This window comes from Symsagittifera roscoffensis, chromosome 5 (genome assembly GCF_963678635.1).
Source record: "Symsagittifera roscoffensis chromosome 5, txSymRosc1.1, whole genome shotgun sequence".
Taxonomy (NCBI): domain Eukaryota; kingdom Metazoa; phylum Xenacoelomorpha; order Acoela; family Convolutidae; genus Symsagittifera; species Symsagittifera roscoffensis.
Genome location: NC_087066.1, coordinates 57,423,018 through 57,441,107, shown reverse-complemented (window position 1 = coordinate 57,441,107; position 18,090 = coordinate 57,423,018). Strand labels below are relative to the sequence as shown.

Below are 18,090 nucleotides of genomic sequence, written 5' to 3'. Positions count from 1 at the left end.
TTTTAGACGCTTCAAAAATTTTCATACTACCGATTTTGAAAAAGGGTATCCATAAAAAAAATCCGCTTACATTCGTGTGTCCCTGCATACTCCCCTGGTCTCTTTTCGCTTTCCCTTTTGTCTACAGCCTTTGAAAAGGTCGGTTGCTGGAATGTTTGACCGATGTTTGATTTTTTTTCGCTTTGTCAAAAACTAGCCTACCAAATTTCTTTCTGATTGTGGTTTCAACGAAAAGATCGTATTTAAAACTCCCCTCCGTAAGCGGTTTTGTCCAAATTTTTTCGACGCATAAATTTATGGCCCCTCGGAATAGTCAAGTTTTTTTTGAATCTTTCTTTGATTTTTCTCGAAAACTTATCTCCCGAACCCGAGGTTGTGGGTTCAATGAGGATAATGGGTAGTGGGAAGCTCCCATGCACGAGCGGTGACACAGTTTTTGACACAAAAATTTATCGTCCTCGTAACAGCCAATTTTTTGAGTTTGGACTGTTTGTTTTTCTTAAGTTCATGACTCTAACCAAAAAATACTCTCTTATCTGAGATTTTGGGTTCAATCCGAAGAACGCTCCTGTGAGAAGCTGCTTAGAATACAACACTACACCTAAATTTTTTTGACACAAAAAGTTATGGGTTCGGAAAAGTCAAAATTTTGATGTTTTGATTGTGTTTTGACATTTTTGGCTTTTCTCGAACAAACCTGACAAACCGAGGTTTTTGGATGCAATCGAAATAATAGATTGGGTAAGTTTCTTCTGCTTAAGCGGCTAACCCCATTAAAAAAAAACAAAAAGCTATGATTCTCGGAAATGACAACTTTCTGATTTGTTGGCCGTTTTTTGGACCTTTCTCGATAACTATCCTGCCAAATCTGAGATCATAGGTTCAATTGACACAACAGGTTGTTGGAAGCATGCCTTCATAATTTGCTACGCCCATTTTGTTAAGAAAAAATTTATGGTTTTTAATACCGTGCCAATTTTCAGTTAACTGTTCAATCCAGAAACCCGGTTTTGGGAATCTTCTCTACTTACCGGACAACTTGAATTTTCCTAAAAACAACCCTATCAATATTGAGATGAAATATTCAATGGAAAGAAGCGGTTGCCCGATTTTTTTATGCAGAAGCGGGTACTCCTTAATTTTTTGTAAGAGAAAAATTAGGTCTTTGGGAAGTTTTTTTTCAATCTTCTCACTTATTTTAGTAGAGAAACAACTAAAGTTTTGTGGCTAAGTCCAATTTTTGAAAACACGAATTTCGTCCCGCATCAGTATAATATATTCAAAAAATATCAAATAGGTGCCGCCAGCTTTAGCCGAGCCCTAGGTGTCCTTCATCGAGACATACGAAAATTTTGGTTCACCTAGTTCTTTTTTCATTTCTTTTTTTCGGCTTACGCGCTTTTATTATTATGCTGTATCGCAAGAGGTGCGAAGCTCCGCTTCTTCTCTGTGAAAATCTGCACTGCCTCGAGAAAATTGTAGATTTGCACGTGGGGTTTTGAAAAACAAGATAAGTGTGTTTTTCTAAGGGCATAAAGAAATAAATGCTAGTAGATAGTTTTCATTAAAAACTGTTGATAATGAACTATTTGGAACTATGAGTAAGCCATGATATAACCTTTGTGAAGTTTTTTAAGCTTTGTGAAATTTTAAAAGCTTAATGAAGGTGATATACATTCATTTCCAACAAAATTTCCAAGAAAATCTGTCTTTTCCGAGACTGTCTGTTTGTTACTTTGAAGGTCATGAGGAGTCTTACGCATATACCAGAGTTTTTCGCGGCTAATTTTGTCTGATTCCTTGTGGATATATTTTGTTTCAGGGTGAACGTGGCAATGGCAGGGAAAATAATGCAAGCGTATCATTCCAGTCGTTCTCGGACGTGAAGAATGGAAGTGTGTTTGTTGTTTGCGGTCACGGGGGATGTCCCTCCACCACATTTCTCACTTTCGCATGCTTCGACGGACAATGCTACCACAGTGAAGGTATGGTATAAATGCAGTTATTAGATGCTACAGATAATTGGTTCGGCTCCCAGTGTGGCAATAGGTTTTGGTTGCGGGAATATTGTTTTTTTTTTGTAAAGAGGGGAAAATTCAGCTGTATCTGATATTATTTTTTTATGAACCGAGATTTGCAAATTTAATTGGTAAAAATGAAAATCTCTGGTTTTTACTATACAAGTAGACATAGTGGATCCAAACAATTTTTGCTATGCTAAATACCAGGGGCGGATCTAGGATTTTCTCGAGGGGGGGGCGGATTTTCAAAAAATTTTCCAAAATTTTGACGACCTTTTTTTTTTTTAGGTCGACCAAATTGATTTTTCGCGCTCTCCCAAAGCACTGTTTTGCCCCTATTTTGGCAAACTTTTCTGCGCCGCAAGCAAATTTTTGAAAAACAGTCAAAAAAGCCGTTTTTGGGCACTTTTTGAAAAATTTTGACAAAAAAATAGCGTTTTTTTTTGGCGCGCGCTCCCCCTCAAAGTTAGTATAAATTGGCGCCAAAGGCGCCTTTAGAAAAATTTTAGGGTCGGTCGGCCAAAAATGGATTTATGAAAAAGTATCAAAGGGTCGGCAGGGGGTCGAATCCCTGAGGGAGGCGTCCGCCCCCCCCCCCCCTAAATCCGCCCCTGCTGAATACTATTACAAACAACTTCCGTTAATCTTTGTCCGGATAATTGATAAACCCAAATTGATGCGCTGTCGATTCTTTGCTTTAAAAACGTGTTTTGTTTTGTTTCGAGACGGAAGGAGCGATTTTTTTCGCACCGAAAACTGTAAAGTGTGATATTGAAGCCCGTTTAGTCGTGAGAAATTCACCGCGTCGTGAAAAATTGGTCTGCAGGTTTTTCTGCAAAAAAATTGATATGCTTCAATTTTTTGACAAATAATCGATGAAAAGTGGTACGATTTGATGATATTTTCGATCAACTTTTTCTATTTGCTTAAGCGTTTTATTATCTGCAGGCATTTTACTTCTATTCAAAGTAGAACCAAAAGTTGCACAGCTTGTTAATCTTGTTAGTTTACCTAGGTATATTCTTTTACGCTTGCGTTATCAAATCGGCATATAAGATTTTTTTTTTGGGCTAGCAACTAGTTCAAAAAATTGCTAACACCTTAAGAGAAATCGGCTGGTTTTTTCTTCCTTTTTTCTGCTTGCTTGTTTTTGGCCTATATTTTATTGGCTTGATGGCCTATTTTTTTTTTGATTTAACGAGCAAATAAAAATTTGTGTTCGTGTATGTTTTGAGGGCGAGGGGACTTGTTAACTTTTTGTAAGCCCTAGTTTTATTAATTGTTTTCGGCCAAAACAGTTTCTGCGAAGGTTTTTTCGGCTTTGTTACCGCATGGTAAGTTTTCTTCCGATGCTTATTTCACATTCTATTGTATTGGCTTTTGTTTGAAAACTAGCCTGATTCATTTTGATGGATCTTCTTCATATTTTCGACTTTTTTCCGACTTAGCGGCTTTCTTCTTTTGTATCGGAAGTGTTATGCAGCTTCGCCTCTGTGTCCAAAAAAACAACAATTATCATTATCTTTGTGATGAGCAAGGGTATTGCAATCGGGTAATAACCTTTTTTCCCATTTTTTGCCGATTTTTCAGTTGTATGGTTGTCGAATAAGCTTTCGGTTTAGTTTTCGAAGTGTGTATACCACCTTGCATTCAGTACATATATGGCCCTTGTGCATACTATTTGGACGGAAGTGTATTTTTTGTTCCGATTATTGTTTTCCACGCCAACTCAGGTACCAGAAATAATTATCTGTACGGTTCGAGTGATATAGCATACTAACGCCCTTTCAGTCGTGATCCGAGCGACACATAAAAGTCGTACCAGTGTCCAGAAAAGTGGTTTGATGTTGTTGAGACTTAGTCTCATTTCGAGCGAGTAATGCGATCGAGTAACGAACGTAAATTGAATTTTAGCTAACACTGCACGAAGATTTGTAACAAACTACAAAAAAGGAATAATGTACTAAAAAAACTTGCCGACACTACTTGGGGTTGCTCCAAAGAAACACTCAGCTTAACTTCCAAGGCAATATAAAGGAGTGTTCTGAACTACGCAGCTCCAATTCGGACCCCCACAATTAGCTACACCAACTTGCAACGTTTACAAGTAAAGCAAAACAACGCCTTAAGAACAACTACGGGATGCCTACGAATGAGTGACATAACACATTTACATGATGAAACTTAAATTCTACCGGTTAAAAACCCAATTAAATGCTTTTTTCTAAACAGTTTTTTCTCGGGTGCTACCAGGAGCACATAGCTGACCACCACACTGTTAACTACTAAGATTTTAATCGAAACATCAGACCAATCCTCGAGCGTAACTTCAAACCTGACATTGAACGTTTGCTAAACGAAAACCGGGAGAACATCTCAAAGCTTGAATATGTTAACGGGATCAAAAACCGTCACACAACAGAAGTACAAAAGTTTCTTGACGAAAAGTTAAAGCTACTTGCTAGAATAACTCCAATTTTATCCCCAAATGAAAGCAAACTTGACTGGAAAACTCCCATGCACACTGTCACAGCTGCGATTCAGATACTCAACTCACCTCTCTAGCTACCACCACAGGCTTAATAACAACATACTCGATGTCTGCCCAAGTTGCTACATAGGACCACACACCACAGATCATCTGTTTAACTGCCGGGTACACCCAACCTCACTTACCATCGAGAGCTTATGGGAGAATCCCGAAGAACCTGCCAAACATCTGCAGCTTATCACATAACCCCATGTAATGGGAGTTTTTCTCGGTCCTCCCCACTAACTAAAAACTGCCTGCTTGAACCGGGCATGGAGTTTCGCTCGGTTCTCCGCACGCCGAAAACTTGGCCCCTAGAACGGGTTTCAATACCACACCGAAACCTCTCTCTTGAGTGTGCTATACAGAGGGAAGGTGCCGACACCAGTACAGACGTTATCCTTGGAAAAGGTGGCTCCCCTTCTACGTCGGTTTTGCCGCTAGAGAACCTGGGGGAGCTGCAGTGATAGATTAAACGAGACGAAAACCAACATGACCAGACAAGAACAAAATTTCTTAAATTCGCTCTCTCTCGATCTTTCAAACATGAACAATCTCTCTAATTCAATCAGAGATCGATGTAGCTACAACAACAGCGAGTAACGCTCCTTCTATAGAATTTTTCTTCTTTTAGACTTTTAGGATAAAAAATATCATTTAAATATAAAAAAAACTTTAGTTTTAGATGAACATTTAGCGCTTATGGGGCAAAAAAGCTTTTGTAAAAAAATATTTGAGCAAAAGGTTTTGATTTTTAAAAAAATTTTCTTCATTTTCTTTGTTTTTTATTCTTTTTTTGAAAACAAATGCCTATTTCACTAATTTTCTATATGATCGTATAGTTCTCGAATTACATAGCCCTTTAAAAGGTGTAAAAAAAACCTTCTTTTCTCTACTTTTTTTTGAATATGGTCAGAACATTCTCTGCAACTTGCACAGTAACCAGTTATCCTTGTTTCCAATAAGATTTTGCCAAAGAACTTTTTTTGATTTTTAGTTTATTGGCTGTCGGCTTTAATTCTGTCGGCTTATTTACCCTATATCATTTTCCTACAAATTTCCGATATTATTAATGAGATCGTTAAAATGTTGGCCCCAATGTTTTGAAAGCTCGAAATCAATCCTCCCATTTAGAACTCTTTAAAAAACTTACCTAAATTTAATCATTACACCGAAGACTTTAGTCAAGGTGTTATGGTATCGTGTAACGGGTTTTTTTTTAATGTTGTCTGTTGTCAAGTGTCGACAAATAACGTCCACAGTTATCAATTATCATGTGGGCTGGACTATATCGCGATATGTCACGTGATTGCGTATGTTTGTTTCTTTATTTGTTCATCTTTATTTATTTGCAGGCTCTTTGTCAATATAGCAAAATTTTGGTGTATATATGTGTTAGTAAGATTTTTAGTTCTACAACGTTTATTCAGGCTCTTTGTCGATATAGCAAAATATTGGTTTATACATGTGTTGGTACGATTTTAGCTCTAGAATTGTTATTTCAGGCTCTTCGTCAATATAGCAATATTTTAGCGTATACATGTGTTAGTACCATTTTTAGTTCTCGAACTGTTATTTTATGATCTATGTCAATATATCAAAATTTTAGTGTATACATGTGTTATTACGATTTTTAGTTCTCGAACTGTTATTTCATGATCTTTGTCAATATATCAAAATTTTATTGTATACATGTGTTAGTACCATTTTTAGTTCTCGAACTGTTATTCCATGATCTTTGTCAATATAGCAAAATTTTGGTGTATACATGTGTTAGTACGATTTTTAGCTCTAGAACTGTTATTCCATGATCTTTGTCAATATAGCAAAAATTTGACGTATACATGTGTTAGTACGATTTTTAGCTCTCGAACTGTTATTTCATGATCTTTGCCAATATAGCAAAATTTTGGTGTATACATGTGTTCGTACGATTTTTAGCTCACGAACTGTTATTTCAGGCTCTTTGTCAATATAGTAAAATTTTGGTGTATACATGTGTTAGTACGATTTTTAGTTCTAGAAGTGTTATTTTATGATCTTCGTTGATATATCAAAAATTTAACCTATACATGTGTTAGTACGATTTTTAGTTCTAGAACTGTTATTTCAGGCTCTTTCTCGATATAGCAAAATTTTGGTGTATACATGTATTAGTACGATTTTTTGTTCTAGAACTGTTATTCTTCAATTATTAGTTGTTCAAGTTGTTTGGTTTTTGCTTCAGTTTCTATGCCTTCGGTGTATTGCGCGTAGCGCCTATGTTAAAAAACTTTCAATTTTCAATTTTTTGCTTTTCGAGTTTTTTATTCAACGGTCCTCTTTGATAATTTTGGGGCGTCTTGATGTTTTAATCGTATACTTCTTGTATCGCAAGTGGCGCGAAGCTCAGCTTCGCCTCTGTTACAAAAATTTCTTTCAGTATTGTGTATCATCGATTGGATAAGCTTCGATTTTTTTTACACAACGTGGCTTCAACAATTCTTGTAGTTATAAGTAGAAGATAAGTACCTCTATTGTGTTGCAGAAGATGTCAAGTGTGTCCCATTTTCATTTGATGACAAACTGGAAGCTCTCTTCCCCAGCTACATGGACTTGAAGCTGCGCAAAAGCAGACTGGACTTGATGGAGCCGGAAAACCAAGACTCTTTCTCCAATCCATTGTTGTCCCTCGCTGTCAAGATACACGCAAACAGGCCAAAGAACTTCAAAGTAAGCACAACACGCCACCATATTAGAAGGCTATATAGGATGGGCACCTGGTGAAAGCATCGGTAGCAAATCTATCATAGCATTTGATAATGATCTAACCCAATCATAAGGATGAATTAGAGATAGTGATTCACGAGTCAAAGGCTGCTTCATTTAATTTTGGAAGACCAATTGATCTCTCATTTAAAGAAGTTTTAGATAAGTCCCTTTGTTACGTTCTTCTCAAATGTAACCTGATCCGCTTTTTTGTGGTTTAAGTAAATCATTATAAGGTTTTAGATTTTTGAAGGAACTTGAATTTGCGAAGAAAACTAGAATCTACTTGCGAGGAATCAAGTTTGTGTTGAGTTTTTTTCAATGCTGTAGATTTTGAATAGGCTATATAAAACCTGCATCAGAATATTTCTGTTTTTTGATCCGCCGTATCCAATCTAGGCACTAGTTGTTGCATTTCAGAAGATTGCTATATAATTTTGCCGAATAATTTTGAAAATCTACGAGTTCTCTCTTGTTATAGCACATAAAAGTGGCATTGAATGCGGAGGGTGTGACTTTAGTGCACAGATTTGACCAGAAGCAGTGGTACGAAGACCTTATTGAGATGTTCAGCCCGAAAGACGAGCCCATCCCAGGATACAAATTTCTCCCTGTTTGCACAGAGCTCCACTTGTCTCTAACTAATTGTGCAGTCATGTATAGACCACTGCATCTACCTTACACCGTTTTACTGAACACAGGATGTTGCTACTTATCATCGAACGTCGTGGCAGACGCGACTGACTCAATTTTCCAGATTATCGTCGAAGGGGCTTCGCTCTATATATCTTGTTCTCGATCTCTAAAAAGCAGATTATCGGGTAGGAACTTGGGTTTGTCAATGTACTGTACGGCCAACTTAGATAGTCGTTCAACGATGAAATGATTTCTTGATTTCGAATTGTTTACGCTTGCGATTAGTCAGCGTTATCAAATCGGAATGTAGACTTTAAAAATTAAATGACAAAATCAGTTGAATCACTTGTATCTTGGTTCATAATGAATTCAAACTTCTATGCGTTCTCGGCCAAATTAGCCTGGAGATAACAAATATGCCTGGGACGTCATTGTAAATTTTTATTGTAATTGCTCTCTTCAAAGGTTGTCTGCTCAGGTATTTTTTGGCTTAGTTCACTTATGAATTACTATCACTAGGCATCTGAGATGCTCAATTTAATGAAAATTCAAAGTTAACTAGTGGGTGGTTACTAGTTACTTACAGAGAAGTTTGAGGAGGCGACTTAAGACTTTAAAAGATTTTTTTTACGAAGTCAGTTTTTTTTCCGGCTCAACTGGTGTCTGCTCAAAGATTGTCGGCATTGTTTCCGCTTCGTAAAATTTGTTGAGTCGCTATTTTGAATTTCAAATGTCTTGCTTGGCTTGTTTGCCTACAATTCCTGTTTGATAAACAACAGCTTTCATGAAATTGTATGGGAATGGTTTTTTTAAAAAAGCTTTGGAACATTTTATCACTTTTGGCAAAAAATTAAGTTTCGAAAATCTATTTACCAACTTTTAAAAAGGAGTTTTAATAGAAAGAGCGCCTACTCGCTTGTGTTATTGCATACTCCCCTGGTCTCTTTTTGCTTAACCCCTTTTTCTACAGCCTTCGAAAAAGTCTACGGGGGAATATTTGACCGATATTTTTGATGTTTTTTCGTTTTCTCAAAAATTAACCCACCAAATCTGAGATTTTGGTTTCAATGAATAGAACGGATTTGAAAGCTCCCCTATATCAGCGGCTACGCCCAAACATTTTTTTCTTAAAAAATTATGGACCTCGGAATAGTAAAATTTCTGATTTTTTGACCGTTTTTTTGAGTCTTTGATTTTTATCGAACTAACCTGCCAAACCTGGGTTTTTGGGTTCAATCGGAATTACCGGTTGAGCGTTTTTCTCCTGCATAGACGGCTTTGCGCAAATTTTATAAAACCAAAAAGTTATGATTCTCGGAATTGTCGCATGATTTGTTAACCGTTTTTTGGACTTGCCTCGATAAATAACCTATTAAATCTGATATCATAGGTTTAATCGACACAACCGGTTGTGCTTGATGGAAGCTTAGCTGTACAATTTGCTACGAATAGTTTCTTCTAGGCTACTCCTTTTTTTGTAAGAGAATTGTTATGTCTTGGGAAAATTCCAAAATCTCAGAAATTTTCACTCTTATTTTGGTAGAGAAACAACTAAGGTTTTGGGCAAAGTCTAATTTTTGAAATAACGCAGTTCGTACCGCATCATTATAACTACATTCAAAAAAATCAAACACATGCCTCCAGCTTTAGCTGGGCCCTAGTTGTCCTTCATTTTGTTTCACCATTTTTTTTTCCAACTTTTTTCATTTTTATGATTGTATTGTATCACAAGTGGTGCAAAGCTCCGCTTCGCCTCTGTGTTAAAACTTTCGTTTTGAATATAAATTCATTGTAGCTAAAAAATATGGTCGTTGAATTACCAAATGATTTATTGGTTTCGAACAATTAAACCCCTAGTTTTCGTTGCAGCTTTGTTCAATAATATATGATGGAGGATGCTTTGTGTATTTAGATTTCGCTAAGATGGTGGAAACGGGACTTGTTTCGTTAGAAGTGATAACCAAAAAAGTTGCGGATAAAAAGAAGAAGGAAATAAGGTTGAGCTGTGACATTCTGAACGTCTACACGTGCAGTGACTCTCTCAAAGTGTTTTTCGAAGTCATCCAGTATTTAGCTGCCAATGGAGACTGTCCGGGGGATAAGCCTCTGTCGCTGGGGGAGTCTTCGCAAGGCGCTCCTCCGGAAGCTAGCGAGATGACAGAGAGTCCACGCGTCGATGAGTCCTGTGATGTGTCCTCGAGGTCCCCGGTTGAAGTGAGAGGAACCCGTTTGAAGGATGACATTGATGATAACTCAGTGAACTTAAACCAGATGATTCAGTCCGCAATTAACGAAGACTTGTGCGCAAGTAAGTGTTCATAAAAAAATTGGCTGTTTTTTTTCAATGGGAGGAGCACTCTATAATCTGACAGAAATGCTTCAATAAATCTTACTATTAGTAATAGGTTAAAGAAAGTGTATCACTGTTCCAAAAGTGAGGTCTATATAATTTTCTATTGGTTTAAGCATTAAATAAGGTTCCTAATTTACGTGCTTCAAAGTTAAGATAACTTGATATCAAAAGTTCATTGCGTTAAGGTGTGCATCCAGATTATACCATAGAAGCAACGAAAAATGCCTTTTTCTTCCCAGACGACTCAGTTGCAGCCGCCAAACCAGTTCAGTTGACCGAGAATCCGCACTCCAGCTCATCAGAAGACAGTGCTGGTCAATCAGCCGACCATGTTGTCGATTGCGAAAAGAAAGAGTACACAAAAAGTGATTCGCGAGCTGTCTTGACGTTGTCGCCAAGCGATTCATTTGAGGGCGGAGTCGAGGGTTTGCTCGTCGCGTCTCAGTTTTGCGTGATTGAATCGCCTTTCGTGCGCAGGAGTTCTTACGAGGGCGAATGTTCTATTTTATTTCACGACGACGGAGAACTGAAGCTAGTTGAAGAGCATTTCGCAGAGCCAATTTCTGGCAAGCGAGATCGATTGAAATCTGCCAGTTACTTGCCGGATCCTGTCTGTAAATATAATATCCAGGAGTTCAATATATCATGGAAGTTGTATGCCGGTAATGACTTCCCAAGTTAGTTATTTTTCTGTCAGAGCTGAAAAAGATTTTAAATAATAGTTTTAATGCAGATAAATCTGTTCTAGGCGTGAATGGAATGCAGTTTGGAAGAGATAAGAGCAATTCAGTAGAAGTGTGCTTTCAAAAGGTTTGTTACAAAGCGCTTGGATATAAGTTAGTTATTGGATATTATCAACATTTTTATATCCAGAGCGTCACTGACCTTCAAAATTATCCTCTCTCTTTTTTTAAGTATTAGAGCCGGGTAAAAATTACTTGACATAGAAAAATGTACTTAATTGTACTTTTGAAGTGCGGATGACTTTGGGTGTCGTTGACTCTGCATTGAGTATTGGTCCTGTGTTGTAGATTGAGCTTCTCTACGATCGCTATGACGACTCAAAGTACCTCTCTAGACTGGCAGTGGCGTGTGATGACGTGGAGATACTGGACAGGATCGCTGCCTCTTCCATCAACAAGATGCTCTACTGCTACTCAGCCGAGAACTGTCTCAGACAGGCGCACTCGCACATGGTAAGTCGGTTGTTAAAGGAAATTGAAGATTGCATTAGGGTTCGTGGACGTCATCTTTAGGGCACTGAGCAAAGTTTTTTATCGAGTTCTTGGTATATCATAATTTATCTTGGATGTTTTTAAAAACGATTTGGCTTATTTTGTCAGCATTCATCGGGCTGTTTTATGTAATGTTTTATCATCCATCTTCTTTTTGAACTTTAATGATGCAGAAATGAGGAGACTTTTCGTTATATTTGGATGTTCCTCATAATTTGGGAATAACAAGAATGTTTGGGAAAATTTAACAAAATTATAGATACTTTTGCAAAACGATGTTTTCGAATTTTTGAACAAATATTGCAAATTAATTTCTGATATGATAGGCCTTCAGGCTTGCTAAATCCCAGCCTAACAATTGAACAGTTGCCGTTCCAATCAATTTAGAAAAGTAAGCAGTCATATTGAAAAATTAATGGAAAGTTTACATGAAAGTTTGCGCAAAACCCCGAACTCAATATGCACCAAAATATTGTGTAATAATTTCAGATGTTCGCTCAACATATAGCAAAAAATGATTCGACAAAATATTCCACGGTTAAACAAACTAGAAAGTACAAAAACGCAATGTTTTTTTTGGAAATGTAGATTTTTTTCGTGTTTGTAATAACGAGGGTCGGTGAGGTTGAATTTGAGTTTTCGAAAATTCGATATAACATTTTAAACAATTTTAATGATAATCACTGGAAAACAGTTTAGAAATAGTTTTAATTTAAAGAGGGGTCAAAGTTAAGGCCGTTGCTCAACAAGCCGAAAATATAGCGAGCCTTTTTGGCAAAGAAAAAATTCATTGCAAGAACCAGGGGCGGATCTAAGATTTTTTCGAGGGGGATGGGGGGGGGGGGGGGGTCGACCAAATTGATTTTCCGAGCTCGTCTAAAGCACTAAAAGGTCCCTGTTTTGGCCAAAAGTTCTGCGCCGCAGGCAAATTTTTGAAAAAACGGGTCAAAAAAGCCGTTTTTAGGCACTTTTTGAAAAATTTTGACAAAAAAATCGCGTTTTTTTGGCGCGCGCTCCCCCTTAAAGTTAGTATATATTGGCGCCAAAGGCGCCATTATAAAAATTTTAGGGTCGGTCGGCAACAAATGGATTTCTTAAAAAGTACCAAAGGGGGGACCCTTTGGGTCGGCAGGGGGTCGAATCCCTGAGGGGGGGGGGGGGCGTCCCCCCCCCCTAAATCCGCCCCTGGCAAGAACGCTTATGATACATAATCTATCAGCTGCATAGCATCCACAAGCTAACCTAATCAATTTTACCATTTTCCTGACATTTAGGTCATGTTCAAATACCTCGAATGTGTCCCTTCCGAGCTCACTCAGGAGGGTTCTGAATACATAGTGCGCCTGAATTTACTGCCGATTAGACTCAACTTCGACCAGCGAACGGTGTTCTTCCTCTCAGATTTCTTCTCCGACAGCGAAAAGAACAAGATTAGTCTGCCGAGTTCTGATTTTGGAGGAGAGAAAGCTGGAAAAGTGCAGTTTTCAATGCAACAATCAGACGGCAAACGATCAGCTAGGGTTTCCTTCAAAAATACAGATGCATCTAAGCTCAAGGTTGAGCTTCCCGGTGTTTCAACTTCTGATGAACGAAAAGATTCGAGTAGTAGAAACTGTTCGAATCTGTCTGGAGGAGACGGGAGTAATGTAAGGCAAAGGATGTTGCCGACATCTTGTAAATCATCTACTGGCTCTCCGCTCAAGTCGAGGAACTCGTCGGCTACGAGCACACAAAAACAATCGACGAGTTTCATAAAGTTAGTGGGGTCAAAAACAATCGATGAGTTTTACCGAGACCAGAAAAAAAACAATAGCTCCAAAAGAGATCACCTTACAAATTTTGGACGTTTAAGAGTCGATGAATGTAGCAGTTTAGACTCTTATATAGGTCGCGATGATTCTTTTTTTGTTATTATTTTTTCAGAAGTGCTAAATTTCTTCAGCCTCAAATTTACTTTTTCGCGGTGTGATTTTTGGTTTATTTTTAAGTTCATATCATTTCCTTTTTTATAACAAAGGCAAACTCCACTATCCTACAGCAAAAGAAAAAAGTCCCGAAAAATGTGATCGACTTCTAAGATCGAAAATGGAATTTAATGATCAGATTTTCTCAGCGAAATAAAATTTTTACCTATTGATCCAGTTTTCTCTGGGTAAGGTTTATCAAAATAGAGTCAATCATTTATTGTTCTAGAAATTCAAAGAGTTAAATGTCATCTATTTTTTTTCGTTGGAAATCGAAAGTTGAGATTTTTTCAAAAAACAAGTCAGTTTTTTGTTTACTTGTGTTCATTCACTTTTCCATCTGTCTGTTGGCTATGTTTAGAAATCGGCTAAAGAATTTAGTGATCGCATTTGTGTTAACCGAACCAATTAGTTTTTGGTATTCTGCTTTTCTACATTTTTGGAGTATTATAAAATCGAGAAATTGACAATTTTGAGCGGAAAAAGCTAAACGAATTTGTAGTATTTTTACACATGCGAGCGTAGTGTTATAGTACCATAGTTCTTTTGTTCCAACTCAGCTTGCATAAATTAGTGCTCACTTTTGGTGGCAGTTCTACTACATGCAAAGCATAGCAACTTAATAGCATGTGTTCTATGTATCCGGTTTATTGGTTGTAAATAATTGGAAGCTTGAAGCAAATGTGGCTGAGTGGCGTGGACATTAATTACACCTGCAAAGCAAGTGTGTTGCAACCGGGTATTCAATTTTCTCCCATAATTAATTTTGTTCACATAATAGTCAAAATTAGAAATGATAACTTTAGGTGCAGATCATTATGAATTCAAATTTTTTTGCGTCTCGGCCCACTAATACACCATTGACGGCAAAGATCCTGGGTTCGAATCTGACAGGAACTGTTTTGTTTCTTCCAACGGGAAATAATCCGTTTGAAATCAATTGTCGGTTTATTATTTGTCTGCTTATGTTTTGCTGGCAACATTATAGAATTGTTTTTTTTTTGCTGTATGCAATTTAAGTTGACGTTGTTTTTACTGTTTTGATTTACTTCTGCTGCTTGTAATTTTACTAGCCTTGACTTCGAATATTTTCTTTGTTGTTTTTCTGGCTTAAAATTTCTATTCTGCTCAAATGATTTCGGACTATATTTTATCGACTTAGTGGTTGGCCTATGTTTTATTTGGCTGAAATGGTTCCTGCTCTGGTGTTTTTGGGCTTTTACCACTTGGTAAGTTTTTTTATGATGCCAGTTTTACTATCTATAGACATGCATGTTTTTGTTTTTAAAATAGTTGAATTCATTTTGAATAATCAAGATTTTTCAACAAATTTTTTTGGCTTTCTTTTCAATTTGTCGCAACTGGTGCTAAGCTCCGCTTCCCCTCTGTGTTAAATTTTATTTTGTGAATGAACGAAGAGAAGAGACTTGCAAAAGTCGTTGTCTTCTACTGTTTTTTTTCCGGTAAAACTATTTAAATTAGTTCACGCTGAGATCTGGTGTTTCTTGGTTTAAAGTTTGATTTTTTAGTCATCACTTCAATTTGTTTCAGAGGAACACAAGTATTCTTTTGATGCGGTTGTTTCAAACCTGTTTAGTTTGATCAACGAAAGGTCAAACATATAAATTTCTGAAAATTTGTTCTTTGTTTTCTTAGATTCAATTTTATTTAAACTAGCGTCAGCCTAGTGTTGTGTTCCGAACCTTTTTTTCTATCCTAACCGGCAAATAAAATTGTTCATTAAAAATGTTCATTTATTTTGAACTTTCATTCTAGCGTTGGAAACTATTCTTAATTTATAAAAACAGAACGAGCAGTTTTGTTTCTGATAAGTCTGAATTTTTTTAGTGTTGTGCTGAGATGAGTTACTTGACGCAAACTAAACGTTATTATACGCCACTTGAATCAGTGTTAATCGACTTCTTGAAATTGAAAATTTTCTTGCAAAATGGTATCAATTTTTCCGAATAAAAATGAGAAGAACTAGAGCTAGGACTTAAGCTTTAAGGCTCTGTGCGGATACAATAATTTTGTTTCGTTTCACAAAAAAAGGGTAAAGTTTCCTGAAAAAATCTCACACAAAAACAATGTTTTCTTAGATTCGAGGTTCAGTCTAAATGAGATACAGACTGACTGGATCAGAGACTGACTGGAACCGTAAATTTTAATTCCTCGGCAAGCTTCAAGTTACCTTAGATGTCAAATACGTTTAATTTGTGCATTTTTCAGGATAGAGAAACAGAATTTTTTCGGGCTAAAATGGAAAAAAAACAAATAAGTGGTCCGAAATTTCTTGCTAGTTGCACAGCAACGGCCTATCCTTGTTTTCATATTTGCATGTGTTTTGATTTTTTGGTGTTGATTTTTAGTAACCTAGAAAATCATGGTTTTCATGATGAAATTAATGAATATCATGAAGTCGATTTTTGTCTTAGCACTTATGCGATAACAATTGAATCGATGCTCTTCTTCTTCTCTTTACTTTCGCTGATGTTATTTTTCATGCATTGTACAGAGCTGATTTAAATTTGAATTTTCAAACACGTTCTTTTTAAATTTGGGTTACGATTAGACAAAAAGTGAAGAGAACAATAGTTGCTTAGAATTTCCTCAATTAATATGCTGTAATTTTTTATTCGAAATTCTCAACCAAAAAATGGGTCATTTTGGCTTTTTTCAATCAATCAAGAATTGAACTGAAACTACTTTGTTAATTGACGAGAAATATATATCACAAGAAGCCTCTTACACAGCCCAACAAAATTCTAGAAGGGCTAAATCTCCCAAAATTTGAGTAAATTGTTTGAAATATTTTTTAAAGTAAATATTTTGGGTTTTACATAGTAACAATCACGTTTCTTGACTATCAAGCAAAAATATTATCTCTTATACAGGTTTTTGGAGATTTAGCCCTTTAGAATTTTGTTGGGCTGTGTAAGAGGCTTCTTGTGATATATATTTCTCATCAATTAACAAAATAATTTCAGTTTAATTCTTGATTGAATGAAAAAAGCCAAAATGACCTATTTTTTGGGCAAAGTTTTGGTTGAGAATTTCGGAGCAAAAATTGCACCATATTAATTGTGATGAAATTCTAAGCAACTTTTGTTCTCTTCGTTTTTGTCTAATCTTAACCCAAATTGAGAAAAACGTGTTTGAAAATTCAAGTTTTTTTCCTTTTAGTCCGAATAATTTAAATTAGCACAGTACAAACCTTCAAAATGAAGTTTGTTGACGAACTATTTCAGGTACAACAAAAAATACAGATTTTATTGGCAGCAGTGCCATATAGGAACATGTTAGCCGTAAAACGTTTTTCGAAAAAAACTTTTAAAAAAATCGTGCTTAAACTGAAGTCAATTTTTCAAATAAATGCTTGAAGATCGATCTCTGCTGTTATTTAGAATTTGCGTTGACCCAAATTGGGCTGAACCTATTTCTTAAAGCTGCGGGTTGTTTAGAAGATGTATTTAAACTACCAAGTATCAAAATGAGTTTTCTTCGAGGGTTTTCAAATAGTAAAATTTTTTGCATACGGCTTTTTGCACACGAATTTGAAGCTGTTTCATCACGGTTTAACTGGTTCCGAATCTTGGATCAATTTTCATGTTCTTTTTCAAGGTTTCTATTTGGCGAACGAGTTAGCTGCATTTGTTGTATTTGCTTTATAAAATCGCAGTCATTGCTGCCTGATATTTCCTATTACAAGATGTATGTGGTAACTATTTGAGAAAGAAAAATGGGATGTATCAATGGAGATGTATTTTAACCCTATTTCGCCGATTTGCTTGGCATGTTGAGCAGTACAACTTTGCACCTTTTCAGTAGAAGTTAGCTGCAATAATTGCTTAGTTTTCAAGCTTTGGCTTTCGAAGCTTACAGTAACAAGAGAAGCTCATAGTAGTATGGTTTTTTCCCAAGTTTACATCCAGCTGAACTTGTAGCCGTTTTCTCCTAACGCTTTGCTAATTAATACGTTACCTTTTCTTATAAGACTGCATATTTATAGTGTTGTGTTTCATAAGTGATAAAAGTGTAACTTTTGTATACTTATGTTTCTAGGGAGTTCACTTTTCTGTCGGACGTCATGATCAAATTCGACTACCACGGGAAGTACTTCGACATGGACAGGGGCAAGATGATGGGACTGCTCGTGGGTCTGGCTCAGGTTCAATGCTCACACTTGGTCCTCAAGCGGCTGGAAGCCAATCACGGGTAGGTATAATTCCTCGGCTTATCCGTGTGTGTGTGTGTGTGTGTGTGTGTGTGTGTGTGTGTGTGTGTGTGTGAGTGTGAAAAATACAGCTCAAACAGTTTTAATGTAAATCAAATCATTTTGATTTTCAATGAGCTAAGTTACGGAATTTAAGACTTTCGTAATTTAGGGTTTTCTTAGAGTCGATGAAAATAGTTCAGACTTTATATAGGTGCCGATGTTTTTTTTTGGTTTTTTTTTCAGGAAAAGTCTTAAACTTTCTTCAGGCGCAATTTCACTTTTTCGCTGTTTGACTTGTTTTCTTTTCAAGTTCAGTTCATTTCCTTTGTTAAAAGGAAGGAGAACGCCTTCATCGAACAGCAAAAGAGTAAAAGTAACAAAAAACGT

General features: G+C 36.6%; 2 protein-coding genes across 2 annotated transcripts in view; both read left to right on the top strand.

The window, feature by feature from the left end:
* The window catches only part of LOC134846922 (putative leucine-rich repeat-containing protein DDB_G0290503), a 325,348-nt gene that overhangs the window by 68,035 nt on the left and 239,223 nt on the right, over positions 1-18,090 (top strand). The gene's annotated exons all lie outside the window — the stretch shown is intronic.
* The window catches only part of LOC134846357 (autophagy-related protein 2 homolog A-like), a 30,676-nt gene that overhangs the window by 10,383 nt on the left and 2,203 nt on the right, over positions 1-18,090 (top strand). Inside the window, exons 4-12 of the mRNA XM_063863675.1 lie at positions 1,823-1,985; positions 7,079-7,263; positions 7,781-8,120; positions 9,848-10,243; positions 10,474-10,965; positions 11,037-11,098; positions 11,320-11,484; positions 12,798-13,279; positions 17,550-17,702. Coding sequence (XP_063719745.1) covers positions 1,823-1,985; positions 7,079-7,263; positions 7,781-8,120; positions 9,848-10,243; positions 10,474-10,965; positions 11,037-11,098; positions 11,320-11,484; positions 12,798-13,279; positions 17,550-17,702 — 2,438 coding nt within the window. The remainder of the gene's footprint in view (positions 1-1,822; positions 1,986-7,078; positions 7,264-7,780; positions 8,121-9,847; positions 10,244-10,473; positions 10,966-11,036; positions 11,099-11,319; positions 11,485-12,797; positions 13,280-17,549; positions 17,703-18,090) is intronic.